Source organism: Fusarium odoratissimum (assembly GCF_000260195.1).
Source record: "Fusarium odoratissimum NRRL 54006 unplaced genomic scaffold supercont1.1, whole genome shotgun sequence".
Classification (NCBI taxonomy): domain Eukaryota; kingdom Fungi; phylum Ascomycota; class Sordariomycetes; order Hypocreales; family Nectriaceae; genus Fusarium; species Fusarium odoratissimum.
The window spans coordinates 698,246-724,803 of record NW_022158687.1 but is presented as its reverse complement, the minus strand read 5'-3'; the positions used below and the strand labels follow the sequence as shown (position 1 = coordinate 724,803).

Below are 26,558 nucleotides of genomic sequence, written 5' to 3'. Positions count from 1 at the left end.
CGGCTGGAGTCAAAGAGCGGCTTGAGATACCTTCACGTGAGGTATTGCACCTCAAAGATGCACGCAATCACTCTCGTTTATTTTAGCATTCAACTCCACTTTGTTGACGATTCTCTGACTGCATGTTATTGCCACAAAACAGTTGCGATAGTGATCGTTTTTGTTGACGAGTAATCCGTATCTCATTCACATCATTACGACTGTTTTGAAACTCTCTTGACTCGTCGCTATTTACCAAGTTGAATCAAGCTTCGCTTGGTCTTGTGACACTTTAAAGATCTCTGAGTCTCACTCAGTCCTCACGCGGAGGCAATTTGCTTGCGATATCAAACACAGCAACATATGACTTTCACTGTATCAGAGAGAAAGATCAAACGACTCTGATCTCAAAGATAGTATATATACACTTACCTATATATACTTATCAAAGACAAAACACATCAACTGATCCAAAGACCGAAGGACTAATAAGACGTTATCGATCCATTCCCCTTGCGTCACCGATAACCACCAAGAAACCTCCTAATCCCCATTCGGAGATGGGCCCTTCAGGCACGAGGTGCAGCACCCTCAAGGTTCCACTGATACTGGATCTGATCTGATCTGCTTGGTTGTCGAGTTGCTCCAGGGAGTTAGCTTGCCTGCTTGTGTCGTACAATGCTGTAACTCGTGACAGCTCAGCATCTCAAACCATAGCCACAGGCCCCAACATCTGACTTGTGCTCTCTCCAGTTTCCTCCCCATGGCGTGCCATATTTTCTGGTATTTCTACTAATTATGATCTGTAAAAACACAATATTTGGCTCATTTACACTATTTTGATCTTATCGTCACTATCGCCATCTCTGAGTCTAAATCTAGCCCGACCGGAGCCACCTCTAGCTCCCTCAGATAAACCACCCAGCTTCCTCCAACCCTAAATTTCTACCACTTACAACCCATCCATTCTCATTACCAAGTCACGTTCACGAAACACCAGCATCACCAAATCAGATACCTCTCTTATCTTACTCTGTACCTCGGTTTTGACGTCGCACCACCGCAAAGGACAGCTTGCACGTGCTTAACTCCATCCTCTTTAGCTCGAGGAAACCAAGCCTATCGATCAGCTCTTCCCCAACGAACCTCTCTACTTCAATTCTCATCAGCCTTCTCAGTCTCTTCCCATGTCGACCACACCGTGGGATTACATCGCCAAGCTCGTCTGCATCGGCGACTCAGGATGCGGCAAGTCCAGTCTTACCATTCGTCTCTGCGAAGGACGCTTTTCGCCTCATCACGACGTCACCATTGGCGTTGAATTCGGCTCCCGTATCGTCCCTGTCGGTCCTCCCCACTCAAAAATCGGCGCCGCCAACTCTTCAGACCCCGATAGCAAAGACCAAGAAGCCGACGGTCTCCCTGAACCTCCTCGGGATGACTCCAACACACCCCAGAAGCATATGAAGCTTAGTCTTTGGGACACAGCTGGCCAGGAGACATACAAGTCTGTCACTCGATCTTACTTCCGAGGCGCAAGCGGTGCCTTGTTAGTCTTTGACCTGTCTCGAAAGCAAACCTTCCAGCATGTTACAGACTGGCTCAACGATCTACGACAGATCGCCGAGCCTGATATTGTGGTCATCCTGGTTGGTAACAAGGCAGATCTGACACAACAGGAGGACAACAAGCGTGAGGTCACACGCGAGGAGGCAGAGGAGTGGGCCAAGCGTAACGGGGTTATGGAATACGTCGAGACAAGCGCAAAGAGTGGCGAGAATGTGGAAAAGGCTTTCATGCGGGTAGCAGAGAGGATATACAACAACATCCAGGCGGGCAAGTATGATCTCAATGATAGAAGATCTGGGGTCAAGGGTGCAGGGGCTGGTGGAAACCGCCAAGTCAAGCTATCTGGAGATGCCAACAAGTCAGCAGGAGGTGGCTGTTGCTAGAGGATAACCCAGGACAATACGAAGAGGAGGGCACAAATGATCTACAGACACACGACGCATCATGATACCCAGTCAGCCAGCAAACGTCGTCATCATCGAACAAGTGTATGAAAAGCTCAATATGAATTGTACACAATAATGCATAATACATTGCTGGCCTTACCGAGGCCACCTTTATTAAGGACGCAACAGAAATGACAATATCATAGCATTACCGAAACAAGATCCATCCATAACTGCCTCGTTTTGTTGATCCTGCTTCGTCTTTTCTTCCTTCGTCCCTTGCTTTGATTTCCCAACAAATCCCGCGACCCGTCTTTTACATGGATTCCCCAATTCTATATCCTTGCAGCACGTTTTCGAAATCGAATAACACAAACACGTCTGCATGGCGGTGCATGAGACAGCTCGTCTAGATCACTGTGTAATCGAGAGAAGAGAGATTGCTCAAAACGTTGATCAATCCCTTAGTCAGTGACTCGCCAGTTGTCGAACCACTTCATGTACTTGTACTGCTTGTGGTTGCCAGTCATGCCCCAGCAAATGGGGATGAAGTAAATGTAAAGACCGATAATGACGGTGTAGAGAATGCCATACACGATGGTCTGGATGGTCTTGTTGCGGTTGCGAGTGAACCAGTCAACAAGGAAGCCAAAGTTGAGAATGGCAAAGTAGAGAGCCGGGTAGTAGTGATGCACGTAAGTAACACGGGCCATGATAACAAAAGGAAGATAGTGGAGGAACCAGCCGGCAAGAGGGTACAGTGCCGCATAGTGAATGTGGTCAATCTCGTTCTCGCTGAGATCGTTGACACCTCGTTGCCATCGAAGGATGTACCAGACAATGACAAGGCCAGCAATTCCAAGAGAAGCAGTAGAACCCCAGTAGATGAGAGGGTTACCAAGGAGGAAGTACTTGACGATATCATCACCCCAACCGCACATACGGAGACCGACGTGAAGGAAAGGCCACTGCCACCACTTGGAGGCAAGGTCATCTTGCTTGTCAGGGTCGGGGACCAGAGCGTTGTTGGAGGTCATCATAGCGACGTTCAGGTGGACGAAGTCATGGAAGAATGGGGACTTGTAAACACCAGCCTCGGCGGGAGGGACTATATAAAATTAGCATGAGCAAGTCTACATCGTTTTCTTCAAAACTCACGCTTGTCGTTCCAGTGAGCCTCAACGTTCCAGTGGGTGTAAGTGTCACGGGGGTTGTTCTCCTTGGTGCAAGTAACCTCAATCTGCTTGAAACCCCACTGAGGAAGGTTGACGTTGCCAGCTCGGAGGTAGCAGCCAAGGACCTCGTGCTTGAGACGGAAAGCAGTGGTAAGAGTCCTGATCTTGCTACGGTCGCGAGAAGCAGAATCACGAACAACCTCAACCTTCCAGTGGTCCTTGTCGTCACCAACAGTCAAGTTACCGTAGCTGGAAACTTCCTTGTGGCCTCGGGTGACAGGGGCAGCGATATCGTGAGAGTGCAGGTTGCGGCCAGTCTGAGCGTGGATAAGTCGAATGACGGAGTTGTCACCAATGAATCGGAGATCACCCTCAGGGTTGTAGTCCTCCTCTCGGCGGTTGGGGTAGAAGAACCAGTCGTTGTTGGTGTCCTTGTGGTGGTAGCAAGTAACCTGCTGCTGCTTGGAACCCTCAGGGTACGTCTGAACGTGAGAGTGAAGAAGACCACCACCATAACCCATGTTCTTGATAGTGGCGCGAGAACCGATTGCAATCTCGAGAGGGCTGTCCTTTCCAACCTGAGTACCCTTGAGGTTAGCCTGGAAGAGAGAGCTCATCTGAGCATCACCAGGGCCGGAGCGATCGAGAATCGCGAAGTGCAGGGCGAAAGAGAGGAGGTAGATCAAGAAAGGGATGACGATGAGACCAACAACACGGGTGATGACGTGGGCACCAAGAGTGGTCTATGGATCATTAGTTGAGAACATATATCAGTCATGATACTACTTACAACAGGCATCTTGGTGTCACCGAACTTTCGCCAGAGATCCTCAACGGTGTAGAGGCCGACGAGAGCAGTAACGAAAAGACCAACAAGCTTAACACTGCAGACACAGCCAATGCTGAGACCAGTCAAGAACAGCCAGAAGAACCACTCAGGCTCGAAGCTGTTGTGTCGCTGGTTGTGGAACTTGGACCAGCAGAAAACGGTGGCGACGGTACCGCATAGCAGCATAGAGTCGAGCAAGATGAAACGGCTGATAGTGGTGTAAGAGTTCTCGCAAAGAACCATCAGAGTAACGAGCCACACAGCAGGACGTCGAAGCTTCAGCTCACGAGCAGTGTAGTAAGCAAGAGGAATGCAGAAGATACCGAAAGCCGCATTGAAGATACGCATGATGGTGTAATTGACTTCCTCGGGGTACTTTTCGCCAGACTTGAACTCGAATGTTCCGTTGTAGCCAGCCAGGACTCCAGAGAGACCGACGAGCATCTTGCCGAGAGGGGGGTGGACATCGAAGTAGTATTCATGCTTGATATAGTAGGAACCGAACTTGCCGAAGCTATCGAAGCGTTAGAAAAGGACCACGGGATGGTGAAAGTCAATTCGACATACTGAGCTTCATCCCAAGTAACGATATTGCTGATACCAATCTTGTAAAGTCGAGTGAAGATAGCCAGGAGAGTAAAGATCAGCGGGGCAATGACAACCTCCCACTGGTCGAGTGTTTGGAGCAATGAGGACTCCTGAGATGTGGTCAGTATTGTTCAATGGCACTTCTTCGATATACAGGTGCAGTACCTTCTTGACAAGCTTCTTGTTGTCCTCAGGCTGAGGAGTCGGGGGTTGCAGGTTAGCTTGTCCAGCGACAGGACGCTGCCTAAGACCATCGCCCAGGTCAGCGCCTGAGGCGACGGCAGCCTTGTCGGCAGCCATGATTATTCAATCGTATAGATATCGATTCGAAGGAGAAGTCGCGATGTTTGTAGAATGGATGTTTGATGGGGGCCAAAGGGGGTTGATGTTGGCGAAGTAAGCTTGACAGGAGGGAGAAGAGGAAAAAAGATTGGACGAGCTGTCGAGACTCAAGGGAATCTGGAAGGGAGGAACACCAGCTTCAACGAAGGAGCTGTTTCTAAAATCCTGTGATCATAGAAGAGAACGCGGGTCAGAAGGGAAAAAAGAAGAAGAACCAGGAGAGGAAAAAGAGATAAAAAAAGAACTGGAGATGCCCGAGTCCAAAGAAACGAAACTGAACTGGCCCGGCTTGTGGTGGTTCTAAGAATATTACACGACAGTCCCGGCGCAGGCTGAATCTCTTCTGTCCCCTGAAATGCCACATAACGTCCGTCACCCAAAGACTGGCCACCCCCACAGACCGGCCACCTCACTTTTAACCCAGCCACCCAATTTATATATACTTTAAACAGTCACAACTCTACCAATTTAATTCCAATTAATTTCAAACTAACGCCAATCAATTCAGAATGCCTTCTTTTACTGAAAAAGATATGAGCGCCGCTCTCCAGATGGTTGCAGAGGGTATGTCAGTGAATAAAGCAGCCGAAGCTAATGGCATCAACCGTTCAACGCTCCAAGGTCGGATCAAAGGAAGTACAACACCAAGAGAAGCCCAAAAACCTCGCCAAAAGCTCTCTGATATTCAGGAAAAGCATCTGCGAGACTGGATTATTATTCAGGCTGATTTAGGATGCCCTGTATCACATCAGCAAGTCAGAGAGTTCGCCAGCAAGATTGCCGTCCGCAACGGCTTCCCAGAAGGCGTCGGAAAGAACTGGTTACAGGGCTTTTTAGGACGAAATCCTGATATCAGGACTTTAAAAGGCAAGAAAATTGACTCTGATCGATATCAGGGAGCTTCTTCTGAACTGATAAAGGCATTCTTTATGCTCCTGATGATGCCGGCGATACGCCTAGTCAAGCAGGGGAACAGATACAACGTCGACGAAGTTGGAATGATGGAAGGAATAGGAATGAACGGTCTATTCCTTGGTCATCAGTCGAAGAAGTCAGTACTTATTCGTCAGCCTGGTTCTCGTGCCTGGATTACAATTCTCGAGTGTATCTCAGCAACCGGGAAAGTCCTGAGACCTACAGTCATTTTCAAGGGGAAAACAGTCCAACAACAACATTTCCCTGAGGATTTAGACTTCCTAGATGACTGGGAATTCGCCTGTAGTGATAAGGGCTGGACGAGTAATAAATTGGCATTGGTTTGGTTGAGAAAAGTCTTTATTCCATCGACGCAGCCCGAGAATCCAAAAGAACCCCGTCTTCTTATTCTTGACGGCCACGGAAGTCATGTTACAGAAGAGTTCCTTTGGGAATGCTATGATAACAATATATATCTGTTATTTCTTCCTGCTCACGCTTCCCATGTCCTTCAGCCACTAGATGTTGCTGTTTTTGGTCCCCTAAAGAGGGCATATCGTCGACTTCTTTTAGATCTTGTTTCTGTCGCTGATGACAGTCACGTCGGCAAGATTACATTTCTATACACTTACGACAAGGCTCGGAGAGAAGCTATCACGAAGTCCAACGCGATTGCCGGCTTCAAAGCCACTGGACTGTGGCCTGTCAATCTGGCGAAGGTCCTGATGAACCCGATGGTCACAGAGACACCTTCTCCCGCTGTCACAGCGAATTTGCCGGCTAAAGAGCAGCATTCCAGTCTCCTGAAGACTCCCCAGTCGTCTGTACAGCTTCGGCGAGCTCTAGACCTAGTCCCAGCTTCTGCAACTCAAGATCCGACTATCAGGCTGCTGTTCAGGAAGATTGGCAGTCAATTGGACCGTCATAACTTCAATATTGAGCAGCAAAATAGACAAATAAGTGTTCTACAGCGGGAAAATGAAGAAAATCGACCAAAAAGGCGTAAAAAAGTTATCTATAACCCAAATGCTGAGTTCGCAAAGATTCCAGCGATCAAGAAGGCTCGTGAACAGATGTGGAGGACTTTGCAGCCAGAAAGAACGGCAAATAGGGTTAAGAAATTAAAACTTGAGGACCTTTGTACTCAGTTTCATCTAAATATTCACTGACTAAATTTTTATTTAATATAAAAAATGTGGTGTTGAGATAATTAGTTAATTGATCATGATATCCGGTTCTTGGTGTTTTGGTCGGGGTGGCCGGTCTGTGGGGGTGGCCAGTCTTTGGGTGACGGACGTTATGCTCTACGGGCGAGTCGTCACGCTAAGCAGCTGCTCCCGTACGGCTCCCCTTGGTGTGAGCTCCCGACCAGTCGATACTACCCCCACCTCAGCCTAGTCCAGCCCTCCAGCTCCCATGTCTGTTTTCGATAGCGCGTTGCACTGAATGTTTTAGGGGCAATCAGCTGCAGGGATCCAGGGATGAAATTCAAAAAAGTGGCGCCTTTTTTTTTGTCAGTGTCAGTGGTTCAGCAACATGTACTTGCCAGTGAGCAAAATTGACAAGAAACACTTGAGGTCGCGTGGCCCAATGGCAAGGCGTCTGACTACGAATCAGAAGATTCTGGGTTCGATCCCCAGCGTGATCAGTTTCTTTTTGCTGTTTCTCGATCTGAATCTGTTTCTGATGCTTCTTTAATTGGAGTGTTTGTTTCCAATTGACCTTCGAAAGTGGACTGGTCGCAGGAACAGTTAGGTACAGTTATGAGGAAACACCTTAAAAGCACTCTGGTCTCGATGTCAGTAGTAAGAACTACTGCACTGGCATTTGCATCATTTTGCTATATCAATATTATTCTTAGTTTGTCGACGATTACATATTTCTTAAAGCTGTTGATTCTGAATGCAGCCTCTTCATACAATGAGACATTGATTAGCAGACAGCTGTCTCCGACTAATGACGTCCATCTCTGCGACCTACGCAAGCGAAGAGACAGAGAGACATGCAGAGCCGAAGGCGTTCAAGGCCCCACGGTTCGTCATGACTGAACCCCGAATTACTGGGCAGAAACAGCCTCTCTCTGTTTGTCTTTTGTACTGAATCATGAAACATGAATAAGCTCAGAGTGATTGGCCTTCGAACATTATTTCAGCATTTGAGTTTCAGGGCTATAAACTATTTCAGTCTTGTATAATATCGAGGGTCCAGGAAGGGTCTCCCTGGCCTGACGGCTTCAGCGGAACATACCCCAATCTCATCTGTGCCTCACTTATACAGATGACCTAAAACCAAGAGATTGACCGCCGAATTCAATTTGTTCCACCGTATTTTACCGTCTTTGGCACCATTAATCCTTTTCCTACGTCTCTATCGTTCAATTTCCCCACTACATTCCCTATATATCCGAATCCTCGCCTGATCGAGGTTACGACAACAGGCGGTTTGATCCGTTCCCGTAATCGGAGCGTACCTTACCTTGTACCTATGGAACTGACAAAAATGTTAGTTGGGGTTTCAACGGTTGCAAGCGAAACCGTCGATTTCAAATTGGCAAAACGACGGTGTTGAGATTTGTTGCTGGCAGTCAATATATGATTTCCAATGGCAATTGTATAAACGCAATAGACTCGGAGGCCTTCTGTGAACCACAATCCACAGTCACATGCTAAAACTGGCCCCGTTCTTCCCCTTCTAATCGCTCCAAACGCTGCACTTACTGCATATTATCCGCTTACCGTCCGCTATTCGGAAAACTCCACTGAATGTCACTGGAGAGCAAAGTCGCCTTATGTCATCCAACTCCAGTCGAAAGTTAGAAGAACAGAGCTAGAGACGCCGTAGTCTCTGGCTTCTCCAGTCTCTCGTCATTCCGTTGTTTTGAGGCGCCTGGTCCTGTGCCGTTACCGTTTCTCCTCATTGTTACAGTACCATTACCATATTGCAGTTCTCTTCTACCTCGTCAGATCCCCTCTTTCAGCGTCATTCTCTACCATCCCTCTCTCTCCTCCACTGTATCAGTATCGGCGCAAGTACAGTACAGTACAATACAGTACAGTTTCCAACAACCACCTCCTCTATCTTATTAGTGCGCCCGTACGGTATCTTGGATCGCCGCTTAGGCCTTACCCTCTTCCCAACTTACTTTAAGCCTCCGCTCCAACCTACCTACCTACCAACTTGATGTCTTCCCTCGTGTCAGAGTTTCTCATCAACCCCGTCTTGCGTCAGGCTCGTCGATTTTCCGAAATCTCGCGATCTACCTTCACTGGCGATGGAGGCGACTCGACCGAACACGCTGACGCAGTGAGCGATTCCGGTCATCCTGATAGTCCTGTCTCTGCGCCTGTACCTGTACCTCTGCCAGTACCTGAGCCGGCACCGGTGCCGATCATCGAGTCTCCCCTCACCAGACCCCTCAGCGTCTCGACCCAAGAAACAAGAGTTGAAGAACCCGAACCAGTTCCAATCATGTCCCAAGAAACTCCTCCCCGCGATCATATCGGGATTGCTCTGAGCCCGCTTAGCTCTCGTCGGATTCCGGAAGATGATGGTATGCGCGAGTTGCGATCCCGGATCCATTCGATCAACGCCCAAGACATACCCCAAAATGATAAAGCGCGGTTAATCCACGATATTCTGTTGGAAGGATATAAGTCGTCCAAGACAGTACCGCTTGTGAAGAAGATCCTGGAGAGTGGTGAAGGCTTGGATGTACCTCTGTCGCAATCACCGTCGTCGCCAGTATCGAGGCCGTTGAAGTTCTGGCAGAACCAACCGGATGAGGAAATATTTATCTTGAGCGAGGAAGACAAAGCACCGACGTATGTACCTGTGAAGCCGCCGAAACGACATGGAAGTGAGACTCCAGTGGAACCTTTAGAGGTAGTACCAGAAACGGAACAACCTCTTGGATGCCAACACTACGAACGAAACGTCAAGCTCCAGTGCTTCACATGTAAGAAATGGTACACCTGTCGTTTCTGTCACGATGCGAACGAGGATCACAACCTCATCCGTACAGAGACCAGGAACATGCTCTGCATGCTTTGTGCAACACCACAGAAGGCCTCGGACATGTGCATCAACTGCGGCGAGTTGTCGGCATACTATTATTGCGATATTTGTCACTTATGGGAGAACCGTCAAAGTAAACCCATTTACCACTGTAACGACTGTGGTATTTGTCGTCGAGGCATGGGCCTCGGCAGGGACTTCTTTCACTGCAAGGTGAGAACATGATTATGCCTCTATGATATTGAATGCTGACTGGCTGTAGACCTGTCGGGCATGTATTTCGACCTCGATTGAGGGCTCTCACAAGTGTATCGAGAGATCAACAGATTGCGACTGTCCCATCTGTGGCGAGTACCTCTTTACTTCACCACGGCCCGTGGTCTTCATGGCTTGCGGTCATAGTATCCATAAGAAGTGCTACGAACAGCATATGAAAGTTTCATACAAATGCCCGATCTGCAATAAGAGTCTTACGAATATGGAGAGCCAGTTCCGAAATCTAGATGTTGCCATCCAGACTCAGCCCATGCCACCGGAGTTCCGCGACACCACTGCCGTTATTCTGTGCAACGATTGCTCCGGAAAGAGTACTGTTCGATATCACTGGTTGGGTCTGAAATGCTCCATATGCCGGTCATATAATACGGTAGAACTGAATATCGTGGGAGGTGACCGCACAGGATCACAACCGCCTGCTGAAATGCAACCGATCGTGGAAACTGGACGGGATGCTTCTGGATCTGTGAGTGGAAACCGAGCACCTATCACAGTGGGAAATAGGCGCAGACATTCGTCTCACGGTGTTGAGGCTCAATACCGCGCTCCGGATAGAGTTGCACGATCAGTGTCCCCTGGCAATTTGGGTTTCGACTCGATCATGGCACACCTGCCACCAGACGAAGAGTCCGAGGACGATATCCTTGGAATTTGGAGAATCCGAAATCGTGGCAACAATGCATCAGAGAATGACGAAGACTCTGAACTGGATGATCTCAGCGACACCCTTTCGGACGCTGAAGAGGAAGACGACGATGATGACGAAGAAGACGAAAACGAAATTGTTCTTATTGGACATCGATGAGCAATCACAAAACAGCATGATACAAAAATTCAAAAGGGTTGGCTAGGTTGTTTTACTGCAAGGCGTTGGCGGAGACTGCATTAACTTGGTGGGGGGAATACCACTTGGAGGCTACTGACTGACTATATGTGTACGAAGGGATGTGACTAGGTTGGTGGTTTGCATCTTGGGCGCTTATTATTCTGCGTTGATCTTGGGTTTTTTAATAAGATTCAACGGACACAAAGTAAGGTAGCATGATTGTTTGAGTATGTACCTAGGGCATGAGTGCAACAAAATCTCTATTCTGGCAGAGTCTTAATTGCGCCGGTTAAGTGAAAGCATTTCCCTATGAACGCCTACCGAGGCAATATTTCCATAATTCCAAATTCAATTCGTGTCAAATCTCTGTATAGAGTTCATTCCGCTCACTTAACGTCGTCCTGCCGCGGCTGCAGGTTGCTGGGCCTCTTGTCTGAGTTCCTTGATAACTTGCTGCATGGGAAAAAAAATTAGAAACTCTTTCAACTCGTAAACAAGTAAAGTTCGATTACGTACCGCTAAAGCCTCTGGGTTCACTCCGCGCTCAATCATAGAGATGCAGATTGATAGAGTTCGGCGATCAAGGTGACAGTTCTGTGGTCTCAAGTCAGCGGTCGGGTCTTCACGCGTGTTGTTTTATAGATGAGCTATCGTACTAGGATAGTAGAGATCTCATGGAGAATATCTACAGCTTGTTGTGCAGCGGCGTGCTTATCTGGTTCAGGCATGATGGGTGTTGGTGGGCTTTTGATATGGTGTATGAAGAGAGGGAAGTGGAGATGGAGGTTAATTGATCATGGCGGGGAGACGCGGGTCGCGGCTTGGTTTGGGCTGATATGCAAATCATGACAATAAACAGCAAAAATACTATGAGAAATGGTACGGCTACCAGTGTTTTTAGAAGGAGATTTCAACATGACGATCTAATTTAACTTTCGATTTTCAACACGACCTTATTGGTAAATATAATTAGTATCTAGGAGGCCACTTTAGTGCACAGGTCAAAGATCTTTCAGACACTCAGAGATAAACTCGGAACCTTATATCAAACAGAAGAAATCATCCAAGGTATAATTATCGTTCTCAAAAACAGCGTTATCGCACATAAACGGTCGTCGCAGCATAATCCATCAATCAGCTCTTCAGGTCTTCATAGCCTCCACAAACAACTCTCTCATCCCCTTTAGCAGAACAACCAATTCCCTCGACTCATTCAGCTTATCCAACACCTTCTCAACCTTCTCCCTCTCGATCTTGGGTCTGCAATGCTTCACATCGTAATCACGTGAGCTTGTAACAAGTTCGAACCAAGCCTCGCGCTCCCAATCCTTCTCGTCAATATGCGTGTACACAAACTTGAGACGATCGTCGTGGCCAGCGCCCTCGATCTTGAGGCATAGGTTGGTGATCCAGAAGTCCAACTCAGGCACGTTGAAACGAGACTGGGCTTGTTGCTGTTGAGCGTATTCGCGCTGCGCGGCAAGTCGGGCTTCGATCTCGGCTTGTGTTTGTGCAATTTCAGCCTTGAGACTGTCGCGGGTTGCGAGGTGGTTATCGCGCTGGGCAGCGAGGGAGTTAATAGCGCTCTCCATCTCGCGCGTTTCCGCCTCTTCCTTCTCAATTGTTTGTTGGTGCGTCGAGGTCTTGACTTGAATGATTTCGATGTCTCGCTTCTTCATACGTTGATCCTCTGATGTAGTGGTTAGCAGATATCTTATGCGCTGGCGGCTTTGGAGCATACCTTGAAGTTCAGCGACGTTCATGCGAAACTGGTTGCGCTCTTCGAGGACGCGCTTACGGCCCTCTTCAATGAATGCATCGAATCGGGCCGTGAACTTTGCCATGCGATCGCGCAGGTCATCGAAGCCAAAGTTGATGTTGGGCAGCTGGTTTGCGACAGAGGGGCCGACGGGGGCCATGCTCTGTCGCATACTGGCAGATAGGGAGGACTGAAAGTCGGTAGCCATTGCGTATGACTCAGGATCGTGGGGCGGTTTGGCTGGTGTTGTTTTCGGCTTCAAATTCTTGTTCCGTTGGGTAAATGGGGTTGATCATGAGGATACAAACTGGGCATTGTTCTACTGTATTTACACCGCGAAATTGCGTTGCTCGGTCGACTAATAAATGTGGCGCACCTCGCTTGCACCGCCACGTGGGGCCGTCGAAAGCTTCACTTCTCATCGCATGCGCAAAGCATCTCTAACTTTACGTTTACTTATACTCACCGATACTGCTCTTCTATAGATGCATTTCTGCCTGCGCGGCCAAATTCTTCATCGCACAACCTCGTATGACATAGGATGCCTTTTTAGTGCTTCAAATACTACTGACTCCCGCTCGAGACTCTCTTGCGCTTGTACTAGCCCATCTCGCGATGAAGAAAGGAAAATCGGCCAATATTTCAGCACATTGGAAATCAAGACTTGGGCCAAATGGCTGAGACCAGGCGACTTACGGACCTAATCCACGGTCACGTAGGAAGTCTTACTTATATACCACCTGAGAATGCGACAGCGCAGCCTGGGACTTTTCACTCCAGTCGCGTAACAGCTGAAGGTGAGTTCATACAATCTCTTTGCGCGCATCGCAATAGTAACAAAGATGTCCAGCGCCTCACTTTAAAGTCATTGGATCTTCAGCAGAGTTGTACCCGCCTTCAAAAACTCCTGCTCCGGAGATCTCGTCCAATTTATGGCAGGAAAGAAGAGTTCAAAAGCGATGGCTACTCCAGGCTCATCCCGAAGCCTTCATGGGCAACTCGGCGCTATCGGAACTACTACAGGAGAATATGGATCGCTACTCAAAGGTCGAGGGCGAAGTTAGCGATCAACCATTACTTGCTATCGGGCAAATGACGAATGTGTCGAATCACTCAAGAATTACCGGATCACCCATGCTTGCGGCTGCTACGGGAGAGTCAGGAGAGCTGCTTAGACTGGCTCGGATCGATCAATCGAAATGGAAATGGGGAAACGATAAGCGCACGACTCTTCAACCCTCTGTGATTGACCCTGATGATCCCGAGGAAGAGGCCATTTGGGCCAGCGATGGTCTGCCAATTTCTCAAGTCAAATTCGCAACTAGTCTCACACGATATGATGCCATTCGCTGGCTCATTGTTCAGAAGCAAACTTCGACCACGATTCTCCATCCAGAATATCACAAGGTCCCAGTAGCTCAATCGCCTGCTTCTGACCTCAATATTCATCAGTCACGCCTGTCGCGAATCGATCCTAACCCGATCCTGGCCGTCTCTCATAAGATGACTGGTGGCAACGCGCAGGTGGACGTTGCTTTCAATCCGAACTCCAAGGGCCTGCCACCACAGATCGCCATCATTGACGAGTGTGGATATTGGTCAATATGGGACATCTTAGGGGGGGACAAGCTGAAAACACGACTTCTGCCTTACTCACGTGGACATGTCTCGGATGGATTGTTGAACGATCTGCCCTCCACGACAGAGCATCCTGCTGAAAAGCATGGGGTTTTATTTGTCGGCACTGCCAAAGTGGACAGTTTCTGGGAAGATGGTTCACAGAGTGCTGATGACTCTAGAGGATTAGCGCAACGATCGAGTCATCTCCTGGTCTGGAACAGGGAGAAGTATGAAGTTGTTGATCTCGTATCGCACATAGCTCTGCCCCAACTCTCATTATTGGCTCGTCCAAAGTCCAAACCTGATGCAATTCTTGACATCAGAGTCAGCCCAGCCAACCAAAATCACATATTCGTCTTAACCATGCGCACTATTTACTGGATTGACTTATTTACGAAAAGCACGCAGGAGGAGGAGGAAGGACCAAAGCCGACTATTCTGATATCCTGCCCTCGTTTGTTGGACAGAGAAGGGTTGCGAATGACAACATGCCTTACTTCAGAAGGTGGACAAGAGGCTGCTATGGTGTTTGTCTTTTCTCCGACTCACAGACAACTCCAAACCTACTGGTTCGGACAGTCAAAGACAAGCGGCCTTCCTTATTGGCACCGTGATACGCTTACTCTTCCTCAAAATGGCGAATCGGCCAGTGGCGATATTCAATCACTCGAAATCCACCCGGTCAGGCTCACGCGGGATGGGGACGCTTCGTCTGGCCTTGGAGCCTATTATTACCGTGCAGGAGTTCAATTCTACCAAGGCAGCATCCTGAGCAAGAATTTGGGTGTGCAATACTGCATCTGTGTCTCAGTCAAAGATCGCAATATGCAGATTACGTTGCCTAGTGGGCGGGTTGGCCGTAACAAGTCAGACGAAGCGCAGCGCTGGAAAAAGAAACGAAAACAGTTCATTAGACATATGGGCAGCACGTTTGTGCTTCCTGAAGGCATGGCTGATGACAACATCAAACATGTAGTAAAACCTAACAATCGATCCAAGGACCTCGATAAGATGAAGAGCAGAGCATCTGCAGTTTTCGGGCCTATAAGCTTGAACCTGGATGGCTTGTGCCGTTCTCTTCAACAGACCTTGCTGGCTATTTCAGACAGTCTTCATGATATACCACCCGCTTTACTATCAGCTATTCAAGAGAATATCACTGAGGGGGTGGCTGAAGGGAGACTCCCTCTAAAGACTTGGAAAGAAATCGGCGACGAGCTTGGTCCGATGGATTTACGAAATGGGTTTCACGAAACACAACCCGATATGCTTGATTTGTTTGCAGGCGATGATGGACAAACAGTCGTGACGCAACTCGGAAGACAGACTTCGCAAGAGTGGATTCGGGAACTTGTCAGTTTGTCACATCTTAACCAAACATACGTTGATCTCTGGCTTGATCCGCTGGAAGGAAGAATACCCCAACAAGAGGAGGAAATAAGAAGGGGCTGGATCGCAGACTTGGCTAAGGACATGTTCCTCGCGACAGCTGGAGTTATGGTTCAAGATATGCCCCTTTTGGGGCCGATAAGTCAAGAGGAAGATGGACGAACTCAGCCCACTCAGTCGAGTGTAGTTCGAATCAACTCATCGCAGTCATCAGAAGGTGGAATTCCTTCATCGCCTCTCAGTGCGACACCAAACATTGCCAATGATGCAGCGATCAGGCGACTACAGCTCCTCGCCCCATCATTGAGATTGGACAAGATGGAAAATGCCAAACAGTCTAACGTGCTGTCATACTGGCCCACCGAACGTGGTGTTAGTACAGATGACTACATGTCCAGCGTTGCTATTGCTAGCGACAGAAAGTTTGACGAGGCAAGATTGCGACTGCAAAGGATCGAAAACAAGCGTAAGGCCCAGAACGACAAGTACAAACTTCCACCGTTTATGAGAGAGGGAAGAGACCCCAAGGCCATAAAGACTTCCGTGCGAACTACAGCGGGCAACCCCATATCTTCGCCGATGCGTCCTCGGAGAGAGGAGCCCATGGCGCTGCCACCGATATCTGTTGCTCCCACGCCTCAAACCATGTCGAGCCAGCAAGGCATACCTTCGTCATCACAGAGTCAAGGACTCTTTGGTCCATCGTTTGCTATGAGCCAGCCTGTATCGGGCATCTTTGGAGATAGGAAGAAGGCTAAGAAGAACAAGAGGAAGAGTGGATTTAGATGAAGCAAGCGAAGCAAATTACAGGAGTTTTGGCTATGCATTCAGGGTTATTGATGATATACATGACATATATAATTGCTATTATTTAATTGCTAGTCAGGAAATCATGAAGATTGGTTGTTTCTCACTGGGGTTTGGATTGTGCGACCTTGGGCCAGTTATTAATGTTCATGATATCCAGTCTTGGGCGCTTATGTAGGGGACCCAGTGCTAAAACGTCATCCTCAATTGTTAATGGTTCACTTGACTTACAACCAACATCAACTCAACCATCACCACGAGCTTAAGCCAGTTTCGCAGAATCAACTGCCCTTACAATTAATTACTTATTGCGGAGCTATTCAGATCATTTGAACATCATGTCTCACTGCCATGATGAACATTCTGGCCACGGCCACGACCACGATCATGAGCATGATCACTCCGACGACATCACACCAGCAGTGCAGTTCTCACTCTACAGTCAAATCAACTTTGATCATATTGTCACTCTGAACGAAGCCCAGCGAGATGCTGGTCAGACCATCGTTAAGAAGACGTGGCAAGAGAGACTCAGCGTTGAGCCTGAGCTAGAGAGTGACGTTGATGAGCAGCTTCTCATGACAGTGCCGTAAGTAAACCCCATCTTACATACAAGTATTGTACTGAATTACATCAGATTCACGGCCCAAATCAAGCTTCACTCCATCCTCATCCGCACATCCCCCTCAGCCTCAGCCCCCAAAACCCTCCATCTCTTCATCAACCGAGACGATCTCGATTTTGCAGCCGCCGAGGAGTCAGACCCTATTCAAACTCTCGAGCTCTCTCAGACAAGCGATCTGCAAGAGATTCCCGTGAAGAGAGCCCTGTTTGGAAAGGTGCAGCGGCTGGTGCTCTTCTTTGCGGACAACTTTGGCGACGGTGATGAGGATGTTACCCGAATCTCGTACCTGGGCTTCAAGGGTGAATGGACTCAACTTGGACGAGCGCCTGCGAATATCATCTACGAGGCTGCTGCTAACCCGGGAGATCATAAACTCAAGGGTACGAGTGTGAATCAGATGGGGAGCGGTATTGGAGGGAGGGGTCCTGGAGTTTAGAGAGGATAAAGGTCAACACGATTCACCAGCAACAAAAGAAGAATAAATAGAGAGACTAAATGATAAAGTCTCATAAACTATCAAATACGAAATCAATTCAAATCGCTTCGTTAAATGATTTCATAGCATCTTTCACTCCCAGACTGTTGTGCCATTTCACTACAGCCAATGCTAGCCGGGAATTCTCCGGGTGCTGCAAAAGCTCTCCAGTATCTCAGCCTCACCCAAAATCTTTCACCACTATCAACCGATCCGACCCATCGCCCTCAATATCCCACCAACGGCGGCCCAATTGCCTCTCCTCGACAGCGTCACCGCCGCCGTCGACACGCCGCCTTCAAAAATGCCTCCTCGTCTGCCAATTCGCCTGGCCCTCCCACGGCCCTGCGCCGTCGCCGCCCGGCCTCTCCTCCTCCCACTCACAGCTACCCGCGGTGTCAAGTATGGATGGACCACGGCTCCTCCTCGCAACAAGCACAAGCGATTCAACCAGCCTTCTTCCGGCCTTCCTGCTCTTACAAATGGTCCTGCTGCTGCGCTGAAGCGTCGGGAGAATACTACGCCTCTGCGCTCGGGTGTCCTTGCTACCAAGAAGGGCATGACTAGTGTGTTTGTTGGAAAGACCCGTGTGCCTTGCACCGTGCTGCAACTCGATCAGGTTCAGGTTGTCGCCAACAAGACCCGACAGAAGAACGGTTACTGGGCTGTGCAGATTGGTGCGGGCTCGCGTGATGGTCGAAACGTCACAAGCCCATTGCTGGGTTACTACGAGGCCAAGGGCATTGCACCCAAGGCTGAGCTCGCCGAGTTCAAGGTCCGAAACGAGTCTGGTCTTCTGCCCGTTGGTGTTCAGATTCTTCCCGACTGGTTCAAGAAGGGCCAGTACGTCGATGTCAAGGGCCGATCGCGGGGTATGGGTTTCGCTGGTGGCATGAAGCGCCACGGCTTCTCCGGTCAGGAAGCTTCGCACGGTAACTCCAAGAACCATCGAACAATCGGTACAACAGGTCCCTCGCAAGGCAGTGGTAGTCGTGTCATGCCCGGCAAGAAGATGCCTGGTCGTATGGGCAACGAATTCGTCACAGTACAGAACCTCAAGGTCATGATGGTGGATAACGACTTGGGTATTGTGCTAGTCGGTGGACCTATTGCCGGTCCCAAGGGTCGTGTTGTTCGTCTTCAAGACGCCAAGAAGCGAAAGGCTCCTCCTCAACCTCATCGTGAGGCTGCTTTGGCTACTCTATTGGAGCGCAACCCCGATCATGAGGTTAAGCTCCAGGAAGCCCGGGAGAGGCATCTTCAGCTGAAGAATGAGAGAGAAACGGCGCAGCTTCAAGACTAATGACTTTTACCATGGATTGTAAGAGGGACTTTGTACTACGTATGATAAAATGGGAGAGATCATAAGCGGGCTTTTTGTATTATACACACACACACACACACACACCATCTACTGTACAGATTCGACTATAACCGGAGTACCCAGGGTTATCAAATTCATTTTAACAACAATGCTCGCCTCCCATGTTCCCTTTGAGTGGCCCATCATGCCTCACTTGTATTCGACCTGCTTTCGGAATCCTCTTGTAGGAGCGTCTTCCTCCACAGCAGGAAGATCCTCACCACCTCCAATGAGCGCCTTGAAAGGATCACCATTATCCAAAAGGTCCAACCTCGTACCATCGCTCATGGTAAGACTCCACTCTGTAGTTGAGAAAAAACCCTTGCTAGTAGGTCTGTTGCTGGCGAAGCGCATAACACCCTCGCCCTTTGTGCCTCGTACTGAGAACCAAATATCGATACGGCCGTGAAGCTGGTTCATCTCGCCGTGAATCCAGGGGATTTGGTGCTTGAAGTAGATCTCATCACCGAGGAGATTGCGAGCATCTTGGTTGGTTCGTAGAGCGTAGAGTGTCGAGGAGACGACGGGTGAGGACATCTTTTGGTAGTTGAAGATAGCGACTGATGAAGCGGCCACGATGAGGAGGAAGATGGGGAAAGTACGGCGCCAGCGGAATGTCACATCAGCTACATCTACACAATTATCAATGTCAGTCTAATCCAATTGCGTATTAAGTCTCAATTGTCCGTACCTGGAAGCTCTCGGTCCGCCCTCCTCGACATCATGGGCCCATCTCCAGGCTTCGGCGCGGGAGTCATCCATCTTCTCTGCGCAGGTCTCAATGTGACAGTTCTTGACTTGAGAACAGCCGTCAAGCGTCGTCGGACGATCCGAGGTAGCGCTAGTTGTTGCGACATGGTGATTTTGCGCTTAATTTCTGGTGATCAACCGTATCGTGGTTGATCAGCTGAGGCTCAATTCAATTGCTTGACATCGGCGAAATTTTGCTGCCGGACGCCGACCCGATAGTTGCTCACTCAAGGTGGGGCAAGGGCCGGTGTGGCGTCATAAGGCTGAGCCTCACTTCAACCTCGTGGACAGTTTTACCATGTGACTGACGAAAGACAGGCTCCTACATCACAACCTGGCCTCAACTGTTTCTCATTCTTAATCTCTACATTTTCTCTTCAGATTAAGTCTTTAGTTGGATCTTAGCGACTTTATCATGCCTGCTTATCAGGGAACGACAGCCCGTTTGAGGCGCACATTTCACTATCCGGAGGAAGACTCTACAGACTCACAGCCTGAAGCTTTGGATGAACAAGGTATACCATAGCAGTCTTGGCAAAATACCTAAAATACACATCTAACACTAATCTTAGAACAACAAGACTACATCAATCAGCTTGCAGCGGAAAATGCCGCTCGAGATGTTCAGTTTCGCCGCTTCCTCCTCGCCATACCCCTCCTGGCAACCATCCCCTATCTTCCCGCCCTCATAAACCCCCCTACAGCACTTCTCGCTCTTCTAAGCCTAACCTCTCTCTTCTCTACGGCATATCTTCTTCATCACCAACCACCAGCATCATCAGGAATCCCATTCCTTGATAGCTGGGCAAAGCCCAAAACTCCACGACCCACTCGCCCACCATCATTATCAACAAGAGAGTCTTCAGGCGTGTTTGACGATGATGATGATGACGAGGTAGACGATGTGCCGTATGTACCTCGTGGGAGGCCACGACAACGCAGGAGTTCGTTCAGTTATGTCGAAAGAAGGTCGCCTCTCGAAACTTATCTGCCCTATCTAAATTTGGGTCTCGGCCTAGTTTTGATTTTGATGGCCTGGGCAATAGGCAGAACAAAAAGTGAAGCCGTGTGGCCCGGAATGGGATACTTGCCCTTGGTGGTCTATGGTATTATTCTGGTGTCAAAGATGGTCATGGGCAGTGTTGACCCCGAGAAGGAGTTGTCGTCGCTCAAGTATGACTACAAAGGTGCCTAATCATAATAATTAAGCATTTAGTTAAGTAGGTATAACAAGTGCAAATACACAGTGATAAATAGTTCTATCCGATCAACGCATGTCTTCAAATCCCCCTTTTTCTATCCGTCCCGGCCATTTCAGTCGTCATTTGGGCATTTCTCATTACAGCCATCTACATGTCTATCGAATCATTGAAACGCAAAATACCATGACTTTTCAGAACTCCATCGACACCCTTGGGTGGTCGAGGGAAAGGATCAGTCATAGGGCTCGCATCCGGTGAGTCCGATGACTTGTCTGTCACCAAAGCCAGCCCATGAGACTTGATAGCATCCACCAGTGCGGGTACCATATCCTATCGGCAGTCAGCAAACGGTTTATCAATAGCAGAGAGGAGTAATTCCAACATACCAGTAGTCGAGAATAGCATATTAATCCCATGAAGTTATTGCTTTGGGCAATTCTCACCACCTCCTTAATAGAGGTACTGCGCCTTCCGCTGGGTCCCGAGGTCTCCTCTCGTCCTAAGTCGTTACACAAGAAGACAGGGAAATTGGGCTGCTTCCAATTCAAGGCTGTACATAGTCGAGGGCTGAAGCTGCTGAATACAATCGACCGTACCACATCAGGAGCCTGTGCACGTTGTGTCCTTGCATGCTCGAACACAATGTTGAGAATCGAATCAACAAACACGTTGACATCCAAAGCAGGTCCAAGCGAAAAGGCCTTTTCTTCCTCGGGAGTTGGGTACAATACTTGGAGGTTAACATGCATTCCAGGGTTGAGTAAAGCAAGTGCTTCCTGAAGTGTCACGCCGGCCGTCGCAAGGATGTGATAGACCTCAGCCATGCTTTCGGCTGACTTGGTTTTCAAGTTGGGAAGTTCTGCACGGCTGTTGCTCCTGATAGTCATAGAAGTGAATTGTTCCAGAGTCAATCGGCAGACAGGAATATCAAGGCCACCGCAGGCTATTGTCCATCTAGGCCAGAGCACAGGGACACCGTCACTGGTATACTGGACAAAGAGCCTTACATAATCGCCAGAGAGGCTCGATCCAGTAACAATAGCACTCGTTGGTTGGTTGAATTGGCTTGTTGCTTTCCAGTAGGTTTCAAAGTCGGTAATCTCCAGAGGTTGCCCTTGGAATGGCTTGATGACCTGCACAGTGAAGCTGATCTGGCCAATGGCGCGAAGGCGGGGATCAAACAATGGCAAACAACATGCTGAAGAGCCTTGTAATCCCTTGAAGATGCTTGACAGGGCGACCGTCTTGGCAATAACCTTTGCGCCATATGTGGGGAACACGTCGATATCGAGGCTGAAAGTATCCAAGTTGTCAACCTGGAAGGATACGATACGAGTGTCTTCTTGGAAAGGTAGAATGATATTCTTCGGTATAAGATCCGAAACTTTTGAAGAAATCGTGAGGCGAGCGGCAGGGTATTTTCCGTCCTGGAAGAAGACAAGGGGCTGTTCCTCGAAATCCCCGAAGGAGATCTGAATAACTGTCTTTGTGTCGAGGAAGTTGTGTCCGTATCGGCGCAGAGGAATGATTGGAGGAGGAAGCTCGAGTTCGGGGATCGCATCGGGGTCAAGAGACATGGGCAGAGGCGCAGTACTTGAGTCCATAGGACCCAAGGCAGGCTGCACCATGAAGGGGCTGGCTCGTGGGCGTGTGTTGAACGGAGTTAGCAATTTCATACATGCAAGGTGTCCCTCCCAAGCAGCATAGTACATGGCTGGAAGGTCCTTCTCATCCACGATGCTTGCATCGACCCCAACCTTGAGTAGTGCTTGAAGACAGTCGACATTGCCTTCGCTTGCAGAATGTACCAGTGGTGTCCATCCATAAAGTTTATCAACTTGGTCGAGATCAGCGCCATATTGTTTGAGGAGTAGGAGCAGTTCTGAGGTTTGGCCAGCTCTCGCTACGAGATGCTGAGGGTAAAGGCCTTCAGCATCAGGCAAGATCTTGGCCCCATGCTTCAACAGCATCTCAACCACGGCCACCGAGCCATGTTCACAAGCGAGGTTCAAGGGGACATGATCCGAATCAGAGAACGGATCGATACGTGCAGATCTGGCAAGGAGAAGTTCGATGCAGTCGAGATGTCCGTGAATAATAGAGTGGATCAAGGGGGTGAAGTTGTCGTGGTCTATGAGGTCGATGGTTTTTTGATTTGCTACACAGTAGTCAGCCAACTAAATCAATACACGAACATTGTTCAGCAACTTACCGTCCAAGAGGACCTTGAGCATTTCCAATCTTCCGTGAAGGCTGGCATAATGCAGAGGAACCCGGCCGTAGACATCCGTTCTATCCACAACAACATTGACTGACAAGCCCCACTCCAGGACGTACTGCTTGCCATAGATGGCAGCTTGGTGCAGGCAGTTTCTCTCATTGATATCATCATAAGAGTGGAGATCAACGAGACCTGTATCGAGTAGGACTCGCAGGGACTCTTGTGGAGCTTCTGAGATGGCTGCCAAGAAGGTCCGCGTGACCCTTTCCATCAACGAGCTATCTCCATCTCCGGTGTCGTTGGCGGAGCGCATCCGTTGAAGAAGATCCTTCAGAGACTCGAGGTTTCCTGTAATAACAGTATCAAGGAGCAGTGTGTCTGCGTCCCCTTCATCAGTGCCGACGAAATGCTGCGAGGTCACCACGTGCCCCGACTGAAAGTTGACTTGGATTCCATCTGACCAAGCACCAAGCTCTTGTAGACTTGTGGTAGCCTGATCAGAAAGCTCGCTTATTACCGTAGCATTGAAGAATGGCTGGACTTCGACGGCTCTTGAAAGGTAGAGCTCCTTTGTCTTGGACTTTGACGTCTTGTCCCACTTTTTGAGAATCTTTGAGAAAGCGGTACCGTTGATCTCGACAAACTGTTGGAGTTTGTTTAGGTCGGTAGCAAACTGCTGGAAGCCTTCCTCGAGGGTAGTGAACTTGGCTGAGCGCCGAGAGATGCCATGACGAGACTGTATCACCTTCTTCTTGTCCAGTAGCGTCTTGAGGCGAATTTTCAGCTACGGTATGTTAGCTGCATGTGTCATTATTATGTTCTGGACGCGATACAAACCTCGGCTTCCTTCTGCAGGTAGAAGGCGTTGACCTTGTCGAGTTCCCGTTCCTGTTCCTCATTTAGCAACCATTTCGGGATGTTCATGACGAAGACGTAACACCAGAGTAAACTTACCAGTTGGAAGAAGAAGGTTGCCTTATTGGCCTGGAGAGCGGCCTGGGAATCCACGGGGGTGGCTGAGCGGAGAACATCGTTCTGTGAGGTTAGGGTAGGGGTCGCAGACAGCTTCTTGATGAGCTACATGGCAGCGTGTCAGTGGAAGAAGTCCCAAGAGTTGGTCGAAATGCAATCTGGTGGCGATGAAGAAACGTGGATGTGTAGGGGAGGACGAATGGAAAAACAAGGAATTGCTTTTGGCCAGCCACTGTCACACTGCGCAATACTTCATACCCCAAGGTGATGGGGTCTGCGAATGAAGCAGGGCATATCCTCGGAGAATGATAGCCCAGGACGGCAGTGGGAACAGCAAGGGCAAGGGCAGGGACACGAATAGGAACCTGAGAAGCCAGTTGGCAACCAGAGTTGAGAAATGCAGACCGAGCAACTGGAAGAGGAAGGATTGTAAGGGTCTTGGAAAAAGTGATAGTGGACCGAGCACTGCAGCGTGGGAGATGACAGCGGAGTCGGTAGATGGACGGACGCCGGGGCTCTCGGTGGCAGGAACGGAAAGGTTAACAGGGGCGGGAATGACATGGGCGTACCTTCTTCAAGGCCTTATAGTTGACAAAGCTGGCAGCATATTCGGGCACCTCAAGCTGTCGCTTCTGGATCTGCTTGCCAAACTTCCTATAGGAGAATGTGAGTAAGCTATGTGCTCATAGTACAGACCATGACGGCAGAGTTGTCGTTAGTCTGCGAAGAGCTTCCAGCTCAGAGTGGGTTCTTGAAGGGTCCCTGAACCACTGCGAGCTGGGCAATTCTTGACATAGAAACAAGGAGCAAGGAAGTACGGATATATCTTACATGTTGCGGCGTGGGCGCCCACGGGAACTCTTGGTAACTTAGAGAGCAGACGAGGAAGCGGATAGGTGAGAAGGAATGGTTGACTTGGCGATCGCTGCTTGGAGGGAGAAGTGAGCGAGGATGTGTGGCTGGAAATATGCGAGTTTCAGTGTCAGTTACAGCGTCCGTGTGGTATCTTGCGTGTGTTTTGTGTATATGTGCAACAGTGCAATGTTGAGGGGGAGGGTAGATAGGTAACGAAATAGAGACCAGCCAGCAGCGGAGACATGACCAGGTCAAGCAAGACAGAGACCAAAGCAAGGAACGGGGTCTTTGAGAAGCTCCATAAAGATGCACATGAAAGATGAGCCAGGCATTGAAGGTGCATGTCAAAGTCAGACCAAGATCAGCTCAGCCCAGGCAGAGTTGTTGAAGAGCCCCGGTGGAGTGTGAGTTGAGACCCTGTGGATGCGTCCCGTTTCTTCACAGCAACGCAAGCAACCACTTGTTTTCCAAGTAATTCCACTTCTCTTTTCCTCTCTTGCACAAGCTTGTCATGTATAGAGTGGCACACACACGATAAACGCCCGGTTTCTTCAGGGTCTTTGCTTGGGCCTTGACCCATCACCCGACAGCCCGGTTATCCTTAGACGACGTCCGAGATCGACTCCTGTAGGGCACGTGGGGGGGTACCTTGACCAAGTCTATGCCATCACTTTGGTTGGGCCAGCGGCGTGAGAAAGGGCGTGAAGTGCTGACGAAAATAACGCTCGCGAATAGCGTGTCCTCCAAGTGTGTGTATATAGAAACCAGATGCAGTTTATGGGTAAGGGTTCGATAGAATTATGAGAGTGAAGGGTAAGGCAGGGTTGAATCGGATTGGATTGGATACGATTGGAGATCCTCACTCACCAAAAGCCGAGGCACTTGCTCTCAAAGACTCAGTCGATAAAGCACAGACCGATAGTCAAATCAATAGTATTCCTTGAATGTTCCAGGCCTGTTAAAGGACCTTGTTCGTTATGTGTCGAGCCTTGAAGGGAGCAGAATCCACTGAGACGAGGCTGGCCTGGCTCAGGTTGTTGAGTCCCGTAAGTTGACTGAAGTTGACGTGACGTGGATCCGAGGCGTGTTCAAAAACGGCAAGTGATTTTAACAACAACAATTTCTTCTTTCCAACAGTGAGACCTTCAATTGTAATTGGTAAGAAAGGACTTCAGAATATAACCAACGTCGCGGTGATGGTGTTTTTTTTTATTATGTCAAAAGACAAACTTGATGGGAACCGAAAAACTGCCCCTCTATGGATGCTCTAAGGTGAAGGAAAGCACAAGCTCAGCCCAGTGAGTGGCTCTTGCAACGAGACGGTCAACCAAAATGGTAACCATTCACCAAAAAGAAGCGGGGGCATGTAATGACATAGACTGTCTATAGCGCTGGACTCCCTTGGTCTAAGCAGTAAATGACCTCGTGCCTTGAATAGTTCTCTTTTTACTTGCTCATTCTCCTCTTTCTCGACTCGATCACGACTCTCATGGTTCCACGACGTTACCAGCATGGCGGGGCAATTCAAAAGTTCAAGTCATGGCTTGTTCCGCCCAGCTAGTCCCCTAACAAAGCACCATTACTGCACGCCTATTCGGAAGATACACCACTATCAAGCATA

At 49.0% G+C, this 26,558-nt stretch overlaps 11 protein-coding genes and 1 non-coding gene across 15 annotated transcripts; 7 read left to right on the top strand and 5 right to left on the bottom strand.

Moving 5' to 3' along the window:
- Positions 1-558: 558 nt before the first annotated feature.
- On the top strand, positions 559-3,143 carry FOIG_00262 (uncharacterized protein). Its single transcript, XM_031196326.1, has one exon. It carries the CDS (start codon positions 1,167-1,169, stop codon positions 1,929-1,931), a length of 765 nt encoding a protein of 254 aa, XP_031072093.1. The 5' UTR covers positions 559-1,166; the 3' UTR covers positions 1,932-3,143.
- Positions 625-5,223, bottom strand: FOIG_00261 (dolichyl-phosphate-mannose-protein mannosyltransferase). Its single transcript, XM_031196325.1, has 5 exons — positions 4,692-5,223; positions 4,506-4,636; positions 3,900-4,452; positions 3,093-3,852; positions 625-3,042 (listed from the first exon to the last, which is right to left on the bottom strand). The coding sequence occupies exons 1-5, from the start codon at positions 4,824-4,826 to the stop codon at positions 2,399-2,401; spliced, it is 2,223 nt and encodes a 740-aa protein (XP_031072092.1). The 5' UTR covers positions 4,827-5,223; the 3' UTR covers positions 625-2,398.
- A 2,136-nt stretch (positions 5,224-7,359) lies between these two features.
- On the top strand, positions 7,360-7,431 carry FOIG_00260. Its single transcript has one exon. It is a non-coding gene; the product is annotated as a tRNA-Arg (tRNA).
- A 1,100-nt stretch (positions 7,432-8,531) lies between these two features.
- Positions 8,532-11,246, top strand: FOIG_00259 (uncharacterized protein). Its single transcript, XM_031196324.1, has 2 exons — positions 8,532-10,010; positions 10,060-11,246. Exons 1-2 carry the CDS (start codon positions 8,964-8,966, stop codon positions 10,876-10,878), a joined length of 1,866 nt encoding a protein of 621 aa, XP_031072091.1. The 5' UTR covers positions 8,532-8,963; the 3' UTR covers positions 10,879-11,246.
- On the bottom strand, positions 10,974-11,687 carry FOIG_00258 (mitotic-spindle organizing protein 1). The gene is made up of 3 exons (XM_031196323.1): positions 11,556-11,687; positions 11,416-11,493; positions 10,974-11,352 (listed from the first exon to the last, which is right to left on the bottom strand). Exons 1-3 carry the CDS (start codon positions 11,625-11,627, stop codon positions 11,290-11,292), a joined length of 213 nt encoding a protein of 70 aa, XP_031072090.1. The 5' UTR covers positions 11,628-11,687; the 3' UTR covers positions 10,974-11,289.
- A 125-nt stretch (positions 11,688-11,812) lies between these two features.
- Positions 11,813-12,976, bottom strand: FOIG_00257 (kinetochore protein SPC25). The gene is made up of 2 exons (XM_031196322.1): positions 12,641-12,976; positions 11,813-12,589 (listed from the first exon to the last, which is right to left on the bottom strand). The coding sequence occupies exons 1-2, from the start codon at positions 12,864-12,866 to the stop codon at positions 12,042-12,044; spliced, it is 774 nt and encodes a 257-aa protein (XP_031072089.1). The 5' UTR covers positions 12,867-12,976; the 3' UTR covers positions 11,813-12,041.
- Positions 12,977-13,331: 355 nt separating this feature from the next.
- FOIG_00256 (uncharacterized protein) lies at positions 13,332-16,456 on the top strand (the record flags this gene model as incomplete). Its single annotated transcript, XM_031196321.1, has 2 exons — positions 13,332-13,455; positions 13,509-16,456. The coding sequence occupies 2 exons, from the start codon at positions 13,332-13,334 to the stop codon at positions 16,454-16,456; spliced, it is 3,072 nt and encodes a 1,023-aa protein (XP_031072088.1).
- Positions 16,457-16,812: 356 nt separating this feature from the next.
- On the top strand, positions 16,813-17,535 carry FOIG_00255 (uncharacterized protein; the record flags this gene model as incomplete). Its single annotated transcript, XM_031196320.1, has 2 exons — positions 16,813-17,063; positions 17,112-17,535. The coding sequence occupies 2 exons, from the start codon at positions 16,813-16,815 to the stop codon at positions 17,533-17,535; spliced, it is 675 nt and encodes a 224-aa protein (XP_031072087.1).
- Positions 17,536-17,742: 207 nt separating this feature from the next.
- FOIG_00254 (uncharacterized protein) lies at positions 17,743-19,596 on the top strand. The gene has a single exon (XM_031196319.1). It carries the CDS (start codon positions 17,879-17,881, stop codon positions 18,875-18,877), a length of 999 nt encoding a protein of 332 aa, XP_031072086.1. The 5' UTR covers positions 17,743-17,878; the 3' UTR covers positions 18,878-19,596.
- Positions 18,900-19,894, bottom strand: FOIG_00253 (uncharacterized protein). Its single transcript, XM_031196318.1, has 2 exons — positions 19,629-19,894; positions 18,900-19,569 (listed from the first exon to the last, which is right to left on the bottom strand). The coding sequence occupies exons 1-2, from the start codon at positions 19,792-19,794 to the stop codon at positions 19,088-19,090; spliced, it is 648 nt and encodes a 215-aa protein (XP_031072085.1). The 5' UTR covers positions 19,795-19,894; the 3' UTR covers positions 18,900-19,087.
- An 83-nt stretch (positions 19,895-19,977) lies between these two features.
- On the top strand, positions 19,978-21,220 carry FOIG_00252 (uncharacterized protein). Its single transcript, XM_031196317.1, has 2 exons — positions 19,978-20,202; positions 20,260-21,220. The coding sequence occupies exons 1-2, from the start codon at positions 20,103-20,105 to the stop codon at positions 20,880-20,882; spliced, it is 723 nt and encodes a 240-aa protein (XP_031072084.1). The 5' UTR covers positions 19,978-20,102; the 3' UTR covers positions 20,883-21,220.
- Positions 20,439-26,253, bottom strand: FOIG_00251 (ankyrin repeat protein nuc-2). 4 transcript variants are annotated; one of them, XM_031196314.1, is made up of 8 exons: positions 25,805-26,253; positions 24,914-25,041; positions 24,652-24,736; positions 24,065-24,187; positions 23,948-23,998; positions 23,102-23,894; positions 21,276-23,047; positions 20,439-21,219 (listed from the first exon to the last, which is right to left on the bottom strand). In XM_031196314.1, coding segments are annotated over exons 2-8 (3,009 nt in total). In that variant the 5' UTR covers positions 24,916-25,041; positions 25,805-26,253; the 3' UTR covers positions 20,439-21,036. The 4 variants fall into 4 exon arrangements, with proteins under 4 accessions (XP_031072081.1, XP_031072080.1, XP_031072083.1 ...); XM_031196315.1 differs by lacking the exon at positions 25,805-26,253 and adding an exon at positions 25,586-25,674 and having other exon boundaries at positions 20,783-21,219; XM_031196313.1 differs by having other exon boundaries at positions 24,914-26,196.
- Positions 26,254-26,558: the final 305 nt, after the last annotated feature.